This window comes from Numida meleagris, chromosome 4, assembly GCF_002078875.1.
Source record: "Numida meleagris isolate 19003 breed g44 Domestic line chromosome 4, NumMel1.0, whole genome shotgun sequence".
NCBI classification, from domain to species: domain Eukaryota; kingdom Metazoa; phylum Chordata; class Aves; order Galliformes; family Numididae; genus Numida; species Numida meleagris.
Window position 1 is genome coordinate 16,044,965 of NC_034412.1, and position 21,308 is coordinate 16,066,272.

At 49.2% G+C, this 21,308-nt stretch overlaps 1 protein-coding gene across 1 annotated transcript in view; it reads left to right on the forward strand.

Moving 5' to 3' along the window:
* FAM124B (family with sequence similarity 124 member B) overlaps window positions 4,894–21,308 on the forward strand; it is a 32,892-nt gene continuing 16,477 nt past the window's right edge. The window contains exons 1-2 of the mRNA XM_021396987.1: window positions 4,894–6,399; window positions 7,407–19,819. Coding sequence (XP_021252662.1) covers window positions 5,668–6,399; window positions 7,407–7,964 — 1,290 coding nt within the window. The 5' untranslated portion in view covers window positions 4,894–5,667 and the 3' untranslated portion in view covers window positions 7,965–19,819. The remainder of the gene's footprint in view (window positions 6,400–7,406; window positions 19,820–21,308) is intronic.

The window sequence follows — 21,308 nt, forward strand, 5'->3', positions numbered from 1 at the left end:
TGTGCTCCTTACTTTTGGTCAATGAGAATTTGGAAGCTGCCCTATGAATTACTTTTCTGTACTTGTAAAACAACAAAAGCATTGAACTAAATGTTTTGGATGACTGAAATCTTTTTATTGACATATGTCATAAGCAGCTAGCGTGGCACCTAATAGGTGGCATGTGTATGGCAATGCAGCCTGTTAGGATGTCTGGTTTGGGTGGTGAGCTTGCACAGAGGGCTTCTTGTCAAAAGCAATAAAAACTGGGACTGGTTGTGAGCAGTCAGTTGCCTGTCCAAGACAGTCCAGAACCTTCCCAGCTTGTTCTGCAGCTCCTTAACTCTTACTCGTCACAGCGGTTAAAGGTGAGGTGGGCTCTGAGCATTAGCTTCCAGGTCTTTGAAGCACTTCAGGGTTAGGAGGAGGATTTGCCAGCCCAGAGCTAGACTCACAGTAGAATATGAGGTGGTGTTTTTTTTCTGTATGGAAGTTTTCTGTTAATAGTCATTCTAGTGCCTTGGACGGTAAATGAAATAACCAATGTGATCAGTCCGAAGCATGTGTTTCAGCTCCTGTTTTCTGGAATGTGTCTTGTGAGAAGTGTGTAAGACACAGAATTTCATATATGCATTAGCTGTGAAATCTACTTACGTGAGTGTGAGAGTAATTTAACCTGTTCCTCGGTATGTAGGGAAGTGCTTGAGGCATGTGTCTGCTCCTAAGCTGGTTTGAGGATTCTGAATCTTTCAGATGGCTTTGTCCTCCGTTTAGTCCTGTATCTGATGTGGCAGAAATAAGTGTTAGTATGCAAGTATAAAGTTTTAAACAGAAATAGCAGCACACCTTTACTTGTCTAACAAGCAGCCGTGATAAATCAGCACTGAATACCAACAGGCCCATCATCACAGGCTGTCTTATGTTCTGTGGGTCTGGTGACCTTGGAGTGGCTGCCCCTCAGAAGCCCACTCCTTCAAGGCCACTCGCAGGCGTTGGGCTTTGTCTGTATCAGTGTGACCTTGCTGGTGTGACTGTGCCTGGTATGATACTGCTGTGTTGGCGCTGGTATGTGGAACAGCCTCACCTCTGCCAGAGTCCCTTTCTTCATTCCTCCTGTAAAGCTGCAGCTTTGACAGTCCATCCATGCAGTCTGATGCACTTAATGTCACTGAAATGAATGTGAGATTTATGGGTCAGAAAAGGAATAACATGTTAACTTATTTAGTAGAGCTGTTTTATCACCTATACTTTTTCCTGCGGCTCTTCCCTCACCCCCTCCCCCCCAAAAAAAAAGAAAAAAAAAACCCACACACTTCGCTTTTACAACTGAGGAACCTCCCAGCTAAGCAAAGCATTGGGCAAAGTCATTCTGGTGCCATGGTTTTGTTGCACAGGTTTTGTTGGAGAGGAATGGCATTAAGCAGCTGCTCAGTGCCTTAATGAAGTCATTGCTGCTGTCTGAGGGCTAGCAGCAGCTACACAGTGCACACAGAGGTCTGGAACTGCTGCTCTACAGCACCTGATTGGTTTGATCCATGTGTTGTGGATATGGATGATGTCAGTATGGAACCATATCTTACAGTCAATCTGCTCAGGTAGTAATAGTATCAGAAAAGGAAGAGCAAGGGAGAGATGAGGTTTTATCTTGGAACTGACAAATAATATAGAGAGAAAACTGAAAACACTGTTCTAAATGGTAGTGTATAACTTCTGATTTTCAAGTGACTGATTCTGCCTTTTAAGCTTTTCTTTTGTTAGTTGCAGTAAGAATTGTGCTATGAAAGTGCAGTGTAGATGTGGTCATCTTATCCAGGACAGTTATGGTGTCTGTCCATGTGGGCTGTTAGCCTTATTGTTCCTTTGTTGGTTGCTTTGTTATTTTAACCTCCCTTGATTTTAATCATTTATTTCATGAGATTGGTACCTGGAGCCTCAACTGTGATCGCTTTCTATTTATGCTATGAAAGACACAGCACTGGCTCTTGCTTTAAGTAGCTTGCCATTGTTCTTACATCTAAAAAATTTCTTATTTTTTACAAACTTTGAAATGAAGCGAAGTTTTTAAGGGGCAGCAAGTTACTAAAACTTCTAGGACAAAAAGGAATAGAGAGAACAGTGAGGTCCCAGCTGTGCTAGAAACAACTGTGGAAAAAAGGCTGTAGCCCTTGCCTTCTGCTGTAACAAATAGTGGACTTGATTCAGCATGGTCAGCTCTTCAGAGCAAAGCAGTGGCTGTGGGTCCTTCGCATTTCCACGTGCACACCTCTGATGCCTCCCATCCCTTTGCCGGGGGAAGCTAATATCCATACACCACAGGCCAAGCTGCTGAAGAGGCCACTTGTCATCACAAGGGGAGAGCGTGAACATGGAGATACGTCTGACTTTGTGAGGTTTTATGAGTCCAGAGAGAGAGAAATCCTGGCTTCTAGTGGCTCGCTCATCAGCACCCAGTGCAGTGCGGCCTCTGCTTGCGTCCGCTGCTGGCCCTGGGTGGGTTTCTCTTGAGTTGTCTTCAGCTATGCTGAATGTACATAACTTGCTAGATCCTTTGTCTTCTTACTGTGGTCCTATGTGTCTGTGTATTGCTGAGGACGCCTGTTCCCCTCCATGCCCCAGGAGGAAGCTCAGGAAACTCCTTGTTTGTTTGATCTCTTGTGTGCCTTGAAACCCTGTCTGCTGTGTGCATTGCCTGGCGCAGCATTTCCTTGGGCTGCAGCCTCAAGTCACTGCACCACTAACAGGAGGAGCTGTGGCCCTGCCGGCCTTCCCCTTCCCACTCTGGTTATGACTCCGTTTTTGTCCTGTTTTCTGCTTGGATCCTGATTCGCTTCCATGATCAGCTCTCTGTTTTCTGTGTCTAGCTACTGATAGATCCTTGCTGTGTCCTCTTTACTTCCTAATTTAAAAGAAGAACTAAGGACAACTTGGGAGAGAAGTCCCCTTTTGTAAATGCAGTAGGGTGGATTGCTTTCCTCCTCTGGCCACTGGGGTTTTACTTTCCTCAGAAATGATAAATTTGGAGCCACAACGCTTGGGGCAGGAGGCAGACCGCAAACCTTATTGTGCTCAAGTAAGGCCCTACTTCTGCTTTTTGTCTTGGTGCTGCTGTAGATAACTGTCATTGGCCTCAATGTAGGAAGAATTTGAATTTGGCAGAGAAAAAAAAATTCTGTTTAAAGCTAATGAGCCCAAGACAGTGCCTGGATTTAATGAGGCCTGCTCCTGAGATGCTGAGGTAATTCAGTCACCCTCCTGGAAGTTAATTACCTGCAGTGTGCAATGCCTGAACCCTTGCCATGTTGCTTCGTTACAGAAGTTACAATGAACTTATTAAATCCTGCAGTGCGTCATCAGTCCTTGGGTGTCAGCTGGAGCGAAGGGCTCAGCACCTCAGAGGGCTGGGAGCAGTCAAAGAGCTCATTATGAAAAGGAGTTATAATTCTGCTGTGCCCTTCCACCACAAGACTTGAAACGTATCACAGACCATCCTCTGAGCCTCACACAATACAGTATTTGTTGGCTGTTCATGTTGGGTGTTTATTTATGCCGGGCCTGCTCAGATTATATTGGTGGTCGGTACAAGTATGTCCCTCACGTGCTCTTACCCAGGTCAGCTCTCCACAGCGTGCTGTACTCTGTGCCGTGTTGCCAGTTGCTGCCGTGTGCAGGTGGTGTTCCCGGGCATTCTGTGAGATTTTTCACATAGGGCTGAGCCGCTGTATTCCTAATCTCCTATAGCAATCGTTCTTGGCATGCTGGGTAGGTCACTATGAATAATGTGCTTTTCCGCTTGGCAGCCAGATTGGAAAGCTGGGGGAAGAGGAAGCAGAGAGGAAGGCAGGAGCTGCTCACACTCAGGGCTAGCTCAGACCCTGCTCTGTGAAGGAAGGGTGCCAGTGCTCTTCTGTGATCTCTGTGGGAGTCACCTGGAAACCGGTTTGGCTCCCACCAGCTGTGCTGAGAGCTGGAGCGGGACTTGGTGTCTGCAGCATTCCTGAGCTGCCCTCGTCCCAGCTCACGGCCCTCACTCTGCGGCTGCCCTGCGAGTGTTCATGTTATGGGCACTGCCGTCTTCCCCCTGCACTGCTGCTGCCCTGTGGAACAGCCAGGCTGATGTGATGTGAGCAGGGACAGAGCAGTGCAAGTCTGGTGATTGATGGGACCACATGGGCACTCAGCGTCACCCAGTGCTAGGAAATGCCCGGGGAAGCAAGCAGCTTGCCTGCGGCAGATTGTGGTCCCACTGCTGTGAGCATGGAGGTAGAACTAGTGGTGTCCATCCCATCGTTACTCCCCTCCATAGTTAACTGCCTTGTCACCGTGTCCCCGACGGGCTGGTGCCACCTAGCCACACGGGTGTCCCTGCATGCACTGCCCTGCCGGCATGGGCAGCGATCACCCTGCGGAGAGCTCTGCTGCCCCTTCCCAGCTCAGTCCTGATGAGCTCTCAGATTTGGTTTTCCTTGCACAGGCAGAATTCCCATTTTTCTCACACGCAGGAAGGCAGATGATTGCCTGCCTCTTTGTTCTCTTCCCTGTAGCAAAGAGTTGATGAATCGTTTCCTTTTTCTGTATTTCAGTAATACTTTGTGTTGTTCAGAGCTCATTTGCAGCGTTTTAATGTTTTGAACCCTCACAACCTTCACTCTTCCTGCGATTGTCCAAGGGCTGGATGTTTTTGTCTTTATCCCAACAGTTACTGCTTACTGGAAGTGCTGCGGGTAGCTTTGTCTATGTCAGTGCAAGCTGAATTTTCTTCTTAAGACCTCATTGTACTTTGGTCTCATGACCGTATTTCTATCAGTGCAAGTGATCTTTAAATAAAAGAAACCTAAAGCGCAGATCCTTGTACCGTTAGACCCTGGAGATTTTCTTCAGATGCATAAAAAGCTTGACTTGTATTTAAAAAAAAAAAAAAAAAAACTGGGGAAAAAAAATAGTCCAAGTTCAGCATTCTGAATAGCAGACCCTTCCAAACACTGGGATTTCTGCACAGCAAGTCAGGGTGAGCTGAGCAGCGAGCTGCTGCCCAGCGAGGTGCACAGCCCTGAGCCTGGGCTTCTCCTGCAGTGCCTGTACCCTGGGGGCCAATTCATATCGGCCCTCATTGTTATCTCTCCTGTTCACATGCTTTTTTTTCCCTTTGTTACTCTGCTTTCCTTCCTTGTTTTTAAAGAATAGCTTATCTGTGTGCCCCAGAAGGGTGTGACTCAGGGAGATCACAGCAAGCTGAAGTGCAGCAGCTGGCTGCAGGAACACATGCTGAGGTTCTCAGACACGGCGAGCACCCAGAGATGTGTACCGGTGGGAGAAAGACCGTGCTCCTGCTTCAGCCCTCCACCGCCCCGCTCCAGGTGGGGCAGAGCCACTGCAACACAGTGGTGCTTCGACACGTCGACTGTGTGCACCTGGTGACCAGATCTGGGTCGTATTGCTGGGTCAGAACATGCATCTGAGCTCTGATGGGACGTGAGCAAACCGGGCTGGTCCTGTCACACCATGGCACGCTTACCTGCCTTGTGCACGTGTGCAACCTTGTTATTTCATTGGGTTGTTGCAAAGCTTCTAAGTGATTGAGTTCTTTTTCTGCCTCAGAGTGCAGTGCCCATGTTGCTGCTGCTCCAAGCATTGCAGGAGGAGATGAAACTCCAATTTTTGTTTTGGTTTTGTTTGTTGTAAAGAAGCTTTATGATGGGTGACAGAGCAGAGTCTCTGATGACTGTGCATCTTCTCGCCAACTCAGGATACTCAGCGTTTCTGCAGCAAGCTCTGGATCGGCTCTTGGAGTGGATCTGCCCAGATGTTCAACTTTTCTTTGTGTCCGAGCGAGTTGCTCCACTGAAATACTACAAGAGGTACCACAGGAGGAACTGCGGCTTTCCTGGGATATCTGTCCTCCTTTTTCTGCATGAGGACCTGGGAGAAGAGCGGATTCTCCAGGTCCAGGATCTCCTCCAGCGCCCGCCCTGGCGCTACCAGTGTGTCCCGACCGCTTGGGAGCAAAGTCCTCCCCACACTCCAGCTTCCCAGGGCTTCTATGGCCTGGATGACCAGATGCCTGTGTGGGGTATCCGGCGGGTGCGCTTTGGCCCCGAAGTCCTGCGTGTGACCCTCTACTGCAGCTTTGATAACTATGATGATGCGGTAGGGCTGTATGAGATGATCCTGCGGAAAGAAGCAACCATGCAGAAAAGCAACTTCTGTGTCTTCGTGCTGTATGCCACTAAAACTATTGCTGTCCAGCTCTGCCTGAAGCAGCTGCCCATTGGGATGGCTGCTGAGCCCAAGGAGTCATCGCTTTTGCAGTTCAAGGTGCAAGAAATGGGGCAGCTGGTGCCTCTCCTGCCCAATCCGTGTGTTCCTATCAGCAGCACCAGGTGGCAAACACAGGACTATGAAGGAAATAAAATTCTGCTTCAGGTATGTGTGTGTGTGTGTGTGGTGCTTGCAGAACAGATGCCTTTTATTTTTTTATTCTAGCAAAGAGCAGGACTGATTCAAAATGGAAATTAAGGTTTTGCTTGTCCATATTTTGCTTTTAATTCACAAACTCAGCAATCGTTATCTTCCAGTGCTATGATGTCATTGATAAACATGAGCACAGATCCTTGGAATGCTTCCATATTAACACCTGAAATAGAAACTATTAGTAGTTGTTGTTTTTTTTTGAGCCATTGAATTCACTTTTTTCCCTTTCCTGCCTAATCAGATGATAGTAGCAGCCTGTTCTCTTTCTGATGTGACTTATAAATGTTTCTGAAAGTGGAGTTTTAGCACTGTACCATCCCATACCTGGTGTTTTGCAAGTACAGGGCTGATGCAACATCACCCATGGTAGTTTTGTAATTGCAGTTGGGCAGAAGGGCTAAATAAATGCCATGGCAAAGCTGTCCCCTTTTTGTTGCAGTACTCAGCCTGGATAATGTGTGAGCACAAATCGAACCAGACAAAGATGGTGCTGAGGTGGTGCTCACTGGGATTGTACACAGGAGCAGGAGGGAAGTTCAGCTGTGTGTTCTTTGCTTTGTAACAACTCCTCCCACCTCTGGGTTTTTTGGTTGCTATTTGGATACTTTTATTATTAATTGGAAATTTAAATTATTTAAGTATATGCCCTGCTTTCTTTATTTTCCTTCCTTGGTGAGCTCATTATTACATATCAGCCTGGCTATTCTGTTTGGCCTACTTTTATGCTGCTCTGCCTGCACACCTCTCTCCAGCACGGCCTCAGCATGCCCCCCACCAGTTCAGCGTTAGCCATGGAGCTGTTCAGGGATGGGATGGAGCTCTGTGTGGTTTCAGTGGCTCTGGAGCTCTAGGCGGGCCTGCACTCCGAGTGCCGCCCATCACAGGGCGTTCAGAGTGCTGTCTCCCGAGTAAAGCCAGCACCGTATTTTATGGCAGTTCTCTCCACCTTTCTTCAACAGGTGGAGGACAGCTCCAAGCAGAGTGAAACAAACACTGGGCTTGTCAAGCAGCGCAGTGCCGTGGGTGTGGAAGGACTGCCATGCAGCTCTGTCGCAGCCCCTCTTCCCGTCATTCCGTGCAGTGCTGAGCAGGGAGGCCAGCAGGCCCGTGCCTCGAGGGGCAGAGTGATGTCTGTGCCAGGCCAGGCCCTTCCTGCACAGCAGGCCACTGGCGGCCTCTTCGGCTCTTCTCGGAGCACCACAGTGCCCTCCTGCCATGTGCTCACAGGCAGCGGGCTGCAGGAGGGCTGCCTGTGCTGGCCGGCAGCAGAGACCAACGTGGACACAGGGCTGGCTGTGGGCAGAACTGCAGGTGGTCGCTGCTCTCTGTGGCACAGCCTCCTACAACCACGGGCGCTGGGCACAGCCTACACCACCCTGCGTTGTGTGCGGCCGCCATCTTCTGTGGCCAGCAGGAGGAAAGGAGCGGGCCACGGGGCTCCAGGCTCCCATATGCAAAAACAGAGAGCCAGCCCTGGAACCAGGCCCGAGGAGGAAGAGGAGGAGTTCTTCATATGACTGGAAACATGCCCAAGGCAGGCTCCTCATTTCTGAGTGGTATCAACGTGATTTTGACTGGAAGCGCAGGGGCTGGGCTGTGTTAGGCTGTGTGCAGGGTGATGGAAACACTGACTGGGTCTGAAACAACAGAAGATGAGAGGCTGGAGGCTCAGAGGAACAGCTGAAGAGCAAGCAGGGCAGAAGAAATGGAGCCGTGCAGGAGCAAGGATGTTGAAATGACACGCTGCTGGTGGGGTGCAGGCAGGGTGCACTTGCCTTCCACTTATTTCACTGGACGCTGAACAAAAAAAACTCAGACCCACATTTTCCTATGAGCTATAAAGGTAGTGCTTTCAAGAGCCAGAGAGCACTCTGCTGAGCTGGGAGGGCAGTGGAGCAGAGCGGCTCTGCTGCAGTTGGGGTGAGGGGAACAGGTGTGGAAGGAAACCTGGGGGCACCAGTCTGGCTGTGGGTGTGGAGGGGCGGTGATGAACCCAGGAGTGGGATTCCTGGGACAAGCGGCTTTAAACAGGCACTTTTTTATGACCAAGTTGTGGAGGGATGGGAGTGCTGCTCTGGGTGTGCGCATGAAGGCGTGGGGCTCTGTGGGACCAGCATCACAACCCGGACAGGCACCAGGCAGTGCCACCCATGGCTCAGGCTGCTGCAGTCACTGAGTGTGCCATGGCCAAGGCCTCCTGCTGAGGAGCAGCTGCTGAGCTGCACTCCCCTGTCCTGAATTTTGTGCCAAATCGCCAGTTGGTGTCTCTACTGACTCAGGAACCGTGGAGATGTGGTGCTGAGGGGCATGGATTAGTGGGCATGGTGGGGATGGGTTGACAGTTGGACTAGATGAACTTAGTGGTCTTTTCCAACCTTCATGATTCCATGATTCTAAGAATGTGGCGGCTGCTGTGCGCGCTGCGCGCTCCTGGCGCGGCTGCACAGTGCTCCTGCACCCCGGGCATCGCGTGCCCTTGTCACGCGTGGCGGCGACTCGTGCAGAGCCGGACCCTCGAGGCGAGCTGGCCACTCGGCAGCCCCCCGCTGAAGCCGGCGGCGGTGCGGGGCTGCAGCTCCTCCTGGTGCCCACCCGCGGCCCTGCAAGCGCTCCCGGCCCGGCCCATCGCGCCGCAGCCGGGGCTGCTGTCCTCGCCTCCGTCGCTGCTGGATCCGCCCGGTACACGGGCAGTAAAAGAGGTGATGATGACAAACGGAGCCGATCTATTCCACCTTCGTTCATTTTCTCAGCTGACAAGCTACCTCGGCAATTAAGGAGATCTGTCATGTAGGTGATGGGGGGGAAACGGAGACCTTCCCGAACGCGTCTCACTGGTTAGATGGCAGCCTCAGGTGCTGATGCGCTGCAATTTCATATGCATTTGTTACAGGGTATTTGCTGAGTATACAGAAAGTTTAAGACAAGGGACCAGTGTGATGGTGAGAGACCTTTTTCAAAAAAGCGCTCAGCTAGACCGATTTTTCTGTTGGTGCAGGAAAAAAAAAAGTAGTAAATCATTAGTTTTAACTGGGAATAATTTAATTCCAAAAGTTAAAATCAAAATTTCTCCCCTTGTATCCGTAACCAAGGAGCAGTGGGTCACCCTCCGGCCATCGGGTACTGAGTCCACACGTGCTGGCGGGGCTGAGGCCACGCAGCGTGAGGGAACACTGTTCTCTAATGATGAAGAACGGAAGCTCCTGCTGGGACCCAAGCGAGGTGGAGCAGCGGCCTGGTGAGGGGAAGCAGGGGTGAGCAGGGCCCTATGGCACGCTCTGCATGAGACACGCATCCTTTCCTTGTGCCATTAAAGCCAGCCTTTGACCCTTCCTGGTACATTTGCCCTCTGCTCGCACTTCAAGCCTGTCCCAGCTCTGTGTCCCTCTCTGCAACCAAGGGGCATGAGGTACCTGAGCACGGGGATGACACAGGAGCATGCGTGCCTCAGCTGGTACTGAGCTCCCCAGACTTAATGTGCTCCTGAGGAGGAGGGATGTGCAGGAAGGACCCAGCCGGAGTACGATGTGCTTTCATCCTGCAGTCTCGGTACCAGAGAGGCTTATCCCCGCGCTGGCTGTCAGTGCTTTGTAGCTCTCATCAGCCACATGTGTGGCAGGCACCCTGCAGTGCCCCTGGGCTCCCCAGGTGTTGCACAGGAGCTTTGCTTTTGGTCAGTAAAGCTTGACGCCCTGCATCCTTAGTGCCTCACTGAAATGAAGTGTCAGAGGTCTTTACTTCCCCCCATGTACAGCTATTCCTACAGAATAACAAAGCACACATCGTGGAGCTATTTCTTTCTTCTGCCATGTAGTGAGTTTCATTATGTGTGCAGAATGCACCCGATCAGCCCAGGACTGAGAGCTCAGTTGTGCTGTGTGTTGGGGGAGAGGCAGGGCTCACAGCTGGGTTGGGCGCTGAGCAGGAAGGGTTGATGCATTGGGCAGTGGTCAGCATGGGGCTGCGCACCCTGCAGGAGGCAATGGCACCTTCAGTGACGCTCTCTGTCTCCTCCTCCAACACACTGCTCCCACCACCAAACCTGCATTGCAGTTTGCTCTGCTGTTCTTTTTGATGTTTAATTCTCATAATTTGAAGGGGGCTTTGAGAGGGCTCCATCTCCCATGGAGCACTGGCATTAACATTCCGGTGCAGAATCTCAGTTCTGCTGATTGCAGGCAAGGGCAGATCCGATTTCTATTAGTGTGAATTAATATTCCTGAAGAGTCCCCAAATCTTTCTTCTCCCCTGCCGCCCTCCCCAGGCGCTGGCAGCCCGGCTGTGCTGGGAGGTGATTAGGTTTGTAAATGCATTCCTGCAGGCACTTGGTGACACTGGGAGTTGTCTCATCTCGCTTGTGCAGCTGAGATGGTGACAGCCCCGCTTCCCTAATTGGGATCATCTCGAATCTCATCTTGGCATCAGAGTGTTGTGCTGAGCGGGCAGGAGCAGGGTGGCTCAGCTGTCGCAGTTGGTACCAGGCAGATGCTCGTCTCCCAGGCATGGAGGTGGGCCCAGACGGGCCCTGACAAGCGCTTGGGACAGGAAGGAGCCCTGCTCAGCAGCACTCTCTGTCCCATGGGGCTGCAGCAAGACTGCACCACCTGCTCGTGTCCTCTGCTGGGCCAAGCAGAGTAAAGGTCTGTGCCAGGCTCCACGCAGGATGGCGCCAGCCCTTCGTTCCTGCCATGGTTCATTACAAAGCAGCGGGGAAACACCCTGCCTTGGCTGCAGGAGTGCCTGCCTCTGCATGGCTGCCAGCTGGATGGTACTAGCTGATACTGCTGCCTGAGCATCTCTTCTTGTCCCTGCATTTGTATTCCAGCATCACTGCTTTTTCTCTGTCCACACCTGCCCCTTCCCTCAGCTAACGCCTGCGGGCCCTGTGGCTGCTGTGCAGGAGGTGTGGGTGTCCAGATCCCAGGACAGTGGGCAGAGGTAAGCAGGGTGACCTAGAGGGGCAGTTCTGAGGGCTGGGTTGCCAGCTGCAGCCATAGGGTCCCGAGGCTCCTCCACACTTATTATTGCTGAAAACTGGAGTGGAGAGAGCATCTATCAGAGTTAAAGTACCCAGGCCAGGATAGCTGTTATCCTTGCTTTCTCCTCACACCCCAACTTGCCTCCTGCCTGCCACAGCCACGCTGTGCAGAACATGGGCTGCATGCCTCCTGGCCATGGGTAGAGGGGTCTGAGCTATCTTGTTCCCACGTTACTCTTTGGAGACATGCTTGGAGTGGAAGGCTGGTTTGTGTTTTTGCTTTTGATTTACCAGAATTGGCTTACAACGCCCCCGGGATTCTCAGTTCAAACAAACAAAGGAGATTACGCTCAAGGAACTTCCCGGGATGATACAAGTAATGTGATACAAGTGGGCACAAAGGGAGCATGTTTTGGCCAATCCAGGAGCTGGAAGCTTTGTTTTCAGTCTGGCAGTGGATACAAACAAGCGGATTTTAGTTGCGTTCCTCTCCCTCCCACATTTGTTGATCATGTCAGATTGACACATCTTCAAAAAGTATTAGTAATGTATTAGCATGCATTAGTAATGGCACAAAGAGCTGCTTCCTTCAGACCAGACCACGGGGAAAACCCATAATGGTCTCTGGGATGGGTGAGGGAGGAAGTAAATGAGCATTAGGAAACCATGTCTTGTGGATTGATCATGGAATTTCTCCATGTCTATACCCTCTTTCCCAGGGCTTCCTGATACACCAGGTACAGCATACTTTCCCGAAGGGAGGTGGGTAGCTGGGAGATGGCCACCAACTTGCTGGGACCACCAGAACTGTCGCAGTGGGTTAGATGCTGAGAAGCAATGCCTGGGCTCTGCTGAAGGGGACTCTGGCCATCAGCTGCTGTCACCCACAGGCCCGTAGTGTCACGCAGAGGGGGCACTGAGCTCCCTCCCCGCATGTATCAGCTCCCCAAAGCCCCTGCTCTGGTTTTAACCATGCTGAGGGTTTTCCTGGGATGGGACAGGGTGGGGGTAGAACTTCATTGACAGTTCTGCTGTGGTTTTTCATCTTGATTTAATTCAGAACTACCAGGCTTTGTGGAGGGAATAGCTGATTGCAGGAATGCATCGTACTGATGCTTACCAGATACTTTTTTAGATGGGAAAATCTTTCTGTGTCACGAGAAAGTTTGCAAATGTTAGTTTTCTTGTAAATCAGAGTGAAACCAGATTTCAAGAGCTTTCAATTTCTCCCAAACATTGAGGTTTAGCCACCTTCAGCCCCAGATCTTGCAGCTGGCTGGAGCTGCTGAGTAACCTCTTTCCATGGTACACAGCACAAGGTGTTGAAAAACCTGAGGCAAGATGCGGTGCCAAGCCAAGTATTTTATATTGAGGAAGAGCAAAACTTTTATTTCTTGTAGCCTTATTTTGTTTTTATATGTATTTTGTAGCTTTATTTTTTTCATATTATGCCGTAACGGAGACTTTTCTTTTGGTTTCATTGTTCAAGTCCGGTAACAACCACTGTTGTGTTTGCAAGCTTTATGTGATGACAGCCTGAGTGCCTCCCCAGCATTTTGTTTCTTCCTGTGCCAGAGCGCTGGCTTAGCCTGCATCCAGCAGCACCCAGGGCTTGCTCTCCCATGCTCCACTCAGCACATCCCACCTTGCACCATGCTGGCAAGGGCAAGAATGGAGAATGACTGGTAAAACACTTTTTTCCATCTTTCAGATTGCACTTGCACTGCTTATCTGGCTGCTTGATCTGTGAGAACGTGTCTCAGAGCATCTGGAAGCATGTGGATAGCTTCCATCCCCTCCCAGAGACTTGCGGGTCCTGGCTGCGCACAGGAGGAGGATGGGATATTTGGAGCCACAGCCGCTCTGCATGGCAGCATGCCTGTGAGGTTTGCTGTGCTTGGATAGAGCAGAACTGTGCAAAAACAGAACAAGATGGGATTTTTCCAGGTTTAATTTGAGCTTTAACTTGTTCCAAGTGTAACATTGAGATTTGACCACTTCTTTTGTTTTCCATGCTCTTCTGCGCTCTGTGGCAGCAGCAGTCACAAGTGTCAGGCCATCATCAAAGCCTGGCTTGAGTTGTATGTGAAGGAAACTATGCTGACAATGAAAATGCTTGCAGGGTATTGCCACGCCAAGGCTGTGTGCAGGTTTGGCACCCACTTCTCCCCCTGCACCCATCACAGTGATCTCGGAGCTCGGTGGGTGAAGGTGGGAGCAGGGCCACTTGTGGCAGCCATGGTGCTGGGAGCTGATGGGATTCGTGTCTGCGTTTCTCTGTTGTTGTTCTGGGTGGAACTTGTGTGAGTAAACCTATTGTGGTTTTCAGTTAATGTGCAGTTAGAGAAGGAAGATTATTTGAGTATTTGCTCTGTATGTTTCTCCTTTGTCTTTTGTCTTGCTTGACTGATACACAGCAATGCACTTTGGCAACCTTAGCCTCCCTGTCTATCCTCATTAGTGCTCCAGCATGTGTTTTTACTTTATGGAGGGCTGCATGGTGTTGCGGACAGTAATGGGAAAGAAGGTAGTGTGGGTGTGTGGCAACAACTTCTAACATTGACAAAGTCTTGGCATTTTTTAGAAGCCAGAGTTGTCACACGTTTTGTTCTGAAAGCCATTTGTCTGTAATCTTCAATTGTAGTAATAATCATAATCATCATCCTGCTGGTGCAGAGGATGTGTGGGAGAAACAGGCCTCCTTGAAAATTTCCTCCGAGCCTGTGCCAAGCCTGAAGCAATCTTTTTTTCATGACAGAAAGCCGTTCTCACGGCGGTGGGTAGCAGCCCAGCTGCGACGTGTCAGCGCTGAGTGCTACATCCCGCTCTGGAGCAGCACGGCTCCACTGCATCCTTTCGTCAAGTGTGTAGGAAGCGGCGTGGTCATTTCTTCAGAAGCAGGGAAATGGAGCCCTGGCTCTGCTGCAATGTTATCTGAGTCAGCAGAGCGGCCCTGTGCCCTTGCAGCCCGCTGTGCAGAGCGGTGGTGCCGCATGGCAGCCCCTGGGACGCAGTGCAGCCACACAAAACGGATGGGCCTGTCAGAGCCGTGCCGTGTGCTTATGGCTGGGGAGGTGCTGTGGGCACAGGGCTTGCCACTGCTGCAGAAAATTGCCCTGTAGGGTGTCGTTTCTTGTGCTTGTTCCTAGCCTGATAGCGTGTAGTAGGATTGAGTTTTGGAAGCTGGATGAAAATCAGTTCTTTTGAGTTTAAAAATTCAGCCAGGTGTGGTTGGTCGAGTCATTTTTCTGTCTCCTTGTGCTTCATAGACATTTCAGTGGTGGATATCATCACGAGCATGAGGAATGAAGTGATCTAAAACTCTCCACCAAGCAGGGAAATAGTATTATTCCTGTTTTATTCAGAGGGAGATGGAAATAAGGGGGTTTGATACAGCTTGTCCAACATCACATGTAGGATCTCTTTAACAAAAACCAGATCTCTCATCTCTTAATCTGAGGCATTAGCTGCAACAACATCCTTCTTCCTTAACCATCCCTTCATACACGCAGTAACTTTGCACTAACGGTTTGTTTTTATTGGGCATTGCCTTGAGAAGCGATTTCTTTGAGCAACGGCCAACTCACTGGCTTTTGTTCAGCAGTAATGACATGGCTTAACATCAATTCAGGAGCATGCCAGGGCTTTGCACCTGAACAGGCATCCAGAGGTCTGAACCCTACATCCAACACTTAGAAAAACATCCCCTGATATTGTTTGGAGAGAAGCAATGAGGAAGGGTATGAATGCAGATGTGTGACGCATGCCAGCTGTGGTGATCTTAGGTACTTGGGCCTGATTCTTTCTTGTGTTATGCTGTATCATTGCTCCCTGGTTCAGTCTGCACTGTTTCCCTCAGAAAGGTGGGGAGGGGAAGATGTGACCTCATGTCAGTGATGCTGGGCCTGAGCACGACTCCACAGAGGCTGGCTGGTGGTGGGCAGGAGGAAGCGAAGCTTTGGTGGTGGTAGAGGGGCAGTGCTGGTTCCTACAGCAGCACGGGTTGTTGGGAGTGCCAGGGCCTTCCCTGCCACCCTGAAGTTGTATTGTACTGCTGGGTCTCAACAGCATTGCTGTGACTGAATTTGTTTGCTGTTTGCAATAGTTTTCTCTTGGGGTCACAGATCAGGCAGTTTTGGCTTGGTTTTAGTTACCATCTGACCTCCTCTCTGCTAGTTCTCTTCTGCACTTGCTGTGTTGCAGTCATTTTGCTCTGGGCTGTATTCTGGGAAAAACTAGGACAAGCTCCTTGATGCCTTTGGTAGATGTTATGCCTGGAAGGTGGCCCAGTGCTGTAAGAAATGCTCCTGACTAAGAGAAGCCAAGAAATAAAAAGTTAGGATAGCATTCCAGTTAAAACACGGGAGTACCTCGTGCCATTTCAGAGCGGCTTAGCCTATGTCATCACAGCGCTGAAAGAAAGGAGGACCCTGCGCCGCAGTTCCCAGAAGGCTACTGATGCATAAACAGCGACTCGATGGAAGAGTTTCCAGTGATAACCGAGAACAACACCTTCTGTCTGCCTGTTTTGCGAGTAGTGCTGGGGAGGACAGCCCCACAAGGCAGGCCCCAGCGTGCACTTCTGTTGGTGTGGGTGCTGCTGGCAAGAGCTGGTTCTCCTGCTATGGATTTGTCAAGCTCTTTCTTTAACCGGGCTCTGGCCGGACGGCGCTATTGCTGTGTAAAGGGTGAATACTGAAATGTTATCATCTAGTCCTGAACAGCCGCAAACTCGCTGTTTTTCATCCCTGCTGAATTTGCCATCCCTACTGAGTTATTCTTAGAATGTTGTTGAATAAAAGCCTAGCTTGTCTGCGTGGTTTCTTTTTTATTGTATTTGTGCATTGAATCTAACCTACGGACAATGGTGAGTGTCATACAGATTTGTGGAAATGCTCCTACTTCTTTGTCTTGTGCCTTTTTTTAAATGAAGCGGTCTCTGAAGTGTTTATCTACAAGCATAAAAGCCCCTATAAATTGATGCATATTCCTAACTTTGTAAGACTTGCATATTAATCTGCTTATTTTCCATTTGAACAAAGGGCCTCCGGAACCCACAAACATAGTCATAACTCTCCTGATCTGGTTTGCTACAAGGTTTTGCTTGACTACACAGATGTTTTCCATGTATTTGGCAAAAGAGGGGTCAAAGCCTGCATCTGGCCCACTATTTCTGGCAAAACCCCTGATGTGCTTAATCCTTTTTGAACATGAGTATTCTGAGAGCTTATTTGATTTATTAACCTGATTTTTTTAATGCGGAGAAACAATGTGGAACAGCGACCTTCGTTCAGGAAAATGCTTGTCCAAATATTTCTGCTCTGAATCCATCAAAGCTCAATGCAGAATGCGTGAAGGACTGGTGTGCGCAACAAGGCTACTCAGGGACGCAGGTAAGCCTGTGTACTTCTCTTTGCAAGGCTTGGGTATGCTTGGCTCTTGTGGCCTGCATTGTGCAGTGGGACCCGCACCATGAAATTATGCAAACGAGGTCTGGAAGAGGGGTCGGGTTGCTTATCTCCGTGGCTGAGAGTCCCAGGCTGGCCAGTGTTGCATGGGGCTCTTCGCAGTGATCCATACAGGAATGGACTGAGCTCGCCTGAGAATCACTACAGGGCATGTGTGGACTGGTCATTTGCAGTGTTGCTGAACGAGCAAGAAGAGTTGGTTCTCAGGAGATATTATGCTATGCAGTTTCATGAAACACTCCTCTCCATCTCCCCAGAGAGCAGGAAATCACTTTTTCCCATGTGCTTTGGAAATGTGCAGTGACTAAGCATCAGTATTATCCCTGTTCTCCATTAGCTGAGTGGAGGTATCCGAGTGTCCCCAGTGTGTATGGAACTGGGTGCTGTACAGACTTGAGACAGATGGATGCCATCCTCGAGGGCCTTGCAATAGAAGTGTATTTCCTCAGTGAATGGAAGTGTTGCAGGATGAGTAATGCCCTTAACATTTTCTACGGAGCTTTGCAGTCTGTATGACGGGGCTGTAGTCTGGGTCACTATTCCTCCCTTCCTATTACTCACAGATAAACTGACTAATTCACACATTTTTGGCCAACAGTTTTCAAACTTGGCTGCCTAAAAGAAAGCATCTTTAATGAGAGCGGCTGGCTTTCAGAAGCTGCTGAGGAGCCACTGATGCCAAGCAGAGCCCAATTTACAATAGTTGAGCCAAGTCTTCTTTACTACTGCAAACCCCAGTAGCACTATCTCTGTAACTGGGATTAGAAAGGTACCAGGCTCCAGCCGGCCCCGAGAGCAGTGCAGCAGCCAGGAGCAGGCCAGGCGTGTGGCGGATGCCCAGGGAGGTATCTGTGGGGGATGAGCACTGCTTTTGCAAGCTGGGTGTTGGAAAAGGAAACCGATGGAAACAATAACCAAAGCCAATAAACAGTCTTGTATGCAACAAACTTTAAAATTCTCCATTTCGTAAGAAATAGCAATTGCTCGGGGCCAATATCATAAACGCCCATCTTAGAGTGCTTCCCTCAGCTCTGACCATGACCAGATGTTTTGTCAAATCCTGTTAACCTCAGTTTCACAAGTTCAGGCTTTTCCTGTGCTTGGGGCCAGAACCAAAGCTCACTGGTGTGATGGAGGGCCTCCTTGGGACGCAGAGGCTCCAGGTCAGGGCTTGAGATGTTTGCAAACCTCTGAGATGGTTCACATGAGTATTGGAAAGCAGTTCTCAGACAGCTCTCACTGTGTTTTGAGTACTGTTCACTTCTGGGCTTTGAAAATGTGTCAGTATAGGCATCTGTGAAAATCAGCCTCTGTGAGAGACACTGAGTGAAACCTGGGGATGAGGAAGGACATGCTTCTAAAGACTCGTGAAAAGCTGAGCTCACGCAACTTGTGTTACGTGTTGGATGCATTTTATTCTCCTCTTCCGCAGAGAAATCTCAATGGGCGTGACAGATGAGGCTGTACTTCAGACATTAGTCAGTGATTTTATGTGCTAATATTAAATATTAGCCCTTTATATTCTTTCCCACATCACATGTTGTAAGCATATTGTTGATTTAATGCTGATTTGGTATGTCTTTTAATTGCCACTCTGAACACTTCCACTCAGCCAGAGGACAGACCTGCAGTGAGATTGGAGATGTGTAGGAAGGCAATACAATGCAAGAGAAGTCTGGATGTTTCAAAACATACTGTTTTTCATTCTGCATGTATGGCATGGATTGAATAGCAGCCATCCAGAAAGCAAAAATTCTAGTGACAGAGTCAGAACTCTTGTACAGAGTAGAGATTTGCTGTTCCATTTCACTCTTTCATCCTGGTGTGACTTTGTGACCTCAAGAAATCCCTTTTTATCATGAAAGCAGTCTCCGAGGTGAGCTCAGTGGACCTGCAGGTAAGTTGAGAGAGGCAGCAGGTCTCGTGGGCTTTCCTTCTAACTTCTGTCAGGGGAGAGAGAAGTTGGTGGGACACAGACACGGCAAAAATCACTGTCTTTTTCTCCCAGTAACCATCAGTTATCACACAGGTAGGTGTTTCCAAAAATCCTTTCTTACTCAGCAGTGTTGGTTGGGTTTTGGATGTCTATTCTGACTGGAAGCAGCTCTGAAGGAGCCAGACTGTAGTGAGACTGGGGTTCATCTCGGTTACAGTCTGATCTTCTGAACAATCAGGACTGAGTAACCCCCAGCTGGATTGAGACTGAAGAGAGCTAGGACTGGCACAGATGTTGCATTTCATGCCTCAGTTGCCTCTTAGTCAGCATACAGCAGCACAGTGGGATTGGCTTGGGGCTCTGAGCCTGTCAGGGAAATTTTTCTTCTAATCCATAAATGTAGGGCATCTGTCAGATTTATTTGGTTTTCACTTATCCCATGGTGATAGTGTGGCTTGGTGTCCATTTGACAGTTGTCCAGTGCTTAGGTACTTTCTGGGCTGCTTCAGTGCAAAATCCAATGCATAAATTTCTCCTGTAATAACTCCCTTATTTCACATTCTTGTCTATAAAATCCTTAAATATTTCTGCTCCAGCCTACCCCCTTCTCCTGCCTACTCACATCTTTTACTTCCTGTTATAATAACACTCAGAAAAGTCAGTGGAAGTCTTTCTGTAGCTTCTGCAAGGTCTACATCTTGTTCATCCATCTAGGGAGTCCTTAAACTCTTAAATATCACCGCCTACATGAAACAGCACCTTCCTTTCCTATTAAGCTTGAATAGAGACAATTTTAGGGACAGGATGTATCTGTTTTTTAACACAGCTTGTGTTTCCCAGAATCGGCACCATCATGATTATGTCTTACTTCTGATGTTGGAGAGCTACCTCCAGGAGCTCAAGCTGTGAAGTGGTGAACAAAACCCTCAACTATCCCATGTGCTTCTTTATACAGATGAAGACTGACACAAAGAAGCTGGATGGTGTCTTAAGGTAAGCTAAGAAAAGACCTAGGACGTGTACAAATAGCTGACTGTTAGAGAACCTTGGGGTGGAGATCTTCACGGTGGAGGATGAATCATAGTCTTGTGGACTACCCAGTGTTCTTGTCTAAGAAAACAAGCAATTTGTTGCCAGCCTGGACAAAGAGTGACTTTTTGAGTAGAACTTGTTCCAAGCCAGTGATGACAGCATGTCTCATCCCAGGATGTTATAAGAAATCCTTCATTTAGTTCAACTCTCTTAATAGACTGCCTACTCATCTGCTAAGAACAGAAATTAGAGTAAATCCTTGCACCTTTTTTCCTGGTATCTCATATAACACTACCAGTACTGATGGCTTGCTCCAGTGCATCCTGAATCTAAAACATAGAAGCAATGGGCTGTTGTTGACTGTGATGCTAACAGGATTTAAAAGGCAGGTTGTTGCATTCCTTGATCTCTCCGTGCCTCCCTCTCCAGCCCCAAAAGGCCAGCGGGTGTCTCTTGGGCACACTGGGCTGTACCAGGTGGTGGGGACCCCAGGTCCCTCGAGCTGTGGCACGGTGACCCTGCCACCTTGGCATCTCTCATCTGTGTGCCAGGCAGGGAAAGCCAACCGTGGTAGTATGAGGGGCCGTGTGTGTTCTCAGTGGTGGTTTAAGTCAGACTGAAACACCCGTATTGCACAATACTGATGCTTACAGACAGCACAAGTGAAAGCAGAGTCCCTGTACTGGGTCTGTCAATTGATGGATGTTCCTCTAGACTGGATAAAGCTGTCTTGTAGGTCTGGCCTCTGAGCCAGTCTTAGCAGAGTGGGGAGGAGCCATCATACCTATTTGATTTCCACAGCTTTAATCAAACTGCACTTAGACTTCTAAATTTATTTGTATGGGGAAAGAGCCCCTTGTGCTCCTCATGCACCAGCCATGGTAGGATGAGGCACTACTTTACTCCTACTTCCATGCAAAGATTTTGTGTGGGCAGAAGGGAAGCAGGTCTGAGGAGTGCTTTCCCTCCTTGAGACCATCTGTTGGTATGTGCGTGCATTCCATCATCCAGTACAGGGCAGTGTATGGGCTGGTGTCACACACAGCTCTCCACTTCTATCTGTGTATCTTCCCTAAGAAGAAGCATCTCTGTCCTTGGCACCAGCTGTAAAAATGAGGAAATGTTGGTGTTTTGTTCTGTGTCATGGCCTGGAATCTGAGCCTTGACCGCTGTGCCGTGAGGGGACAGCATATCCTTCCTCCCTTCACTGTTTCAAATAGGCTGATTTGAACGCTGCAGCAGATTATGGCACTGTGGGTGTTCAGAGTTTCAGGATGATTGATCACCTCTCATAGAGATGCAGCTGGTACTGTGATGAGTTCCAGATCCTTTCAATTGAGCATCTCCAGGGACAGCTTTATGGACCAGGAGGAGGGGAGGTGCCCATAATTTATTTAAAAACAACAACAGCAATGCAGGATTTAAAATTAAACCCTCTTGGCTCATAAAC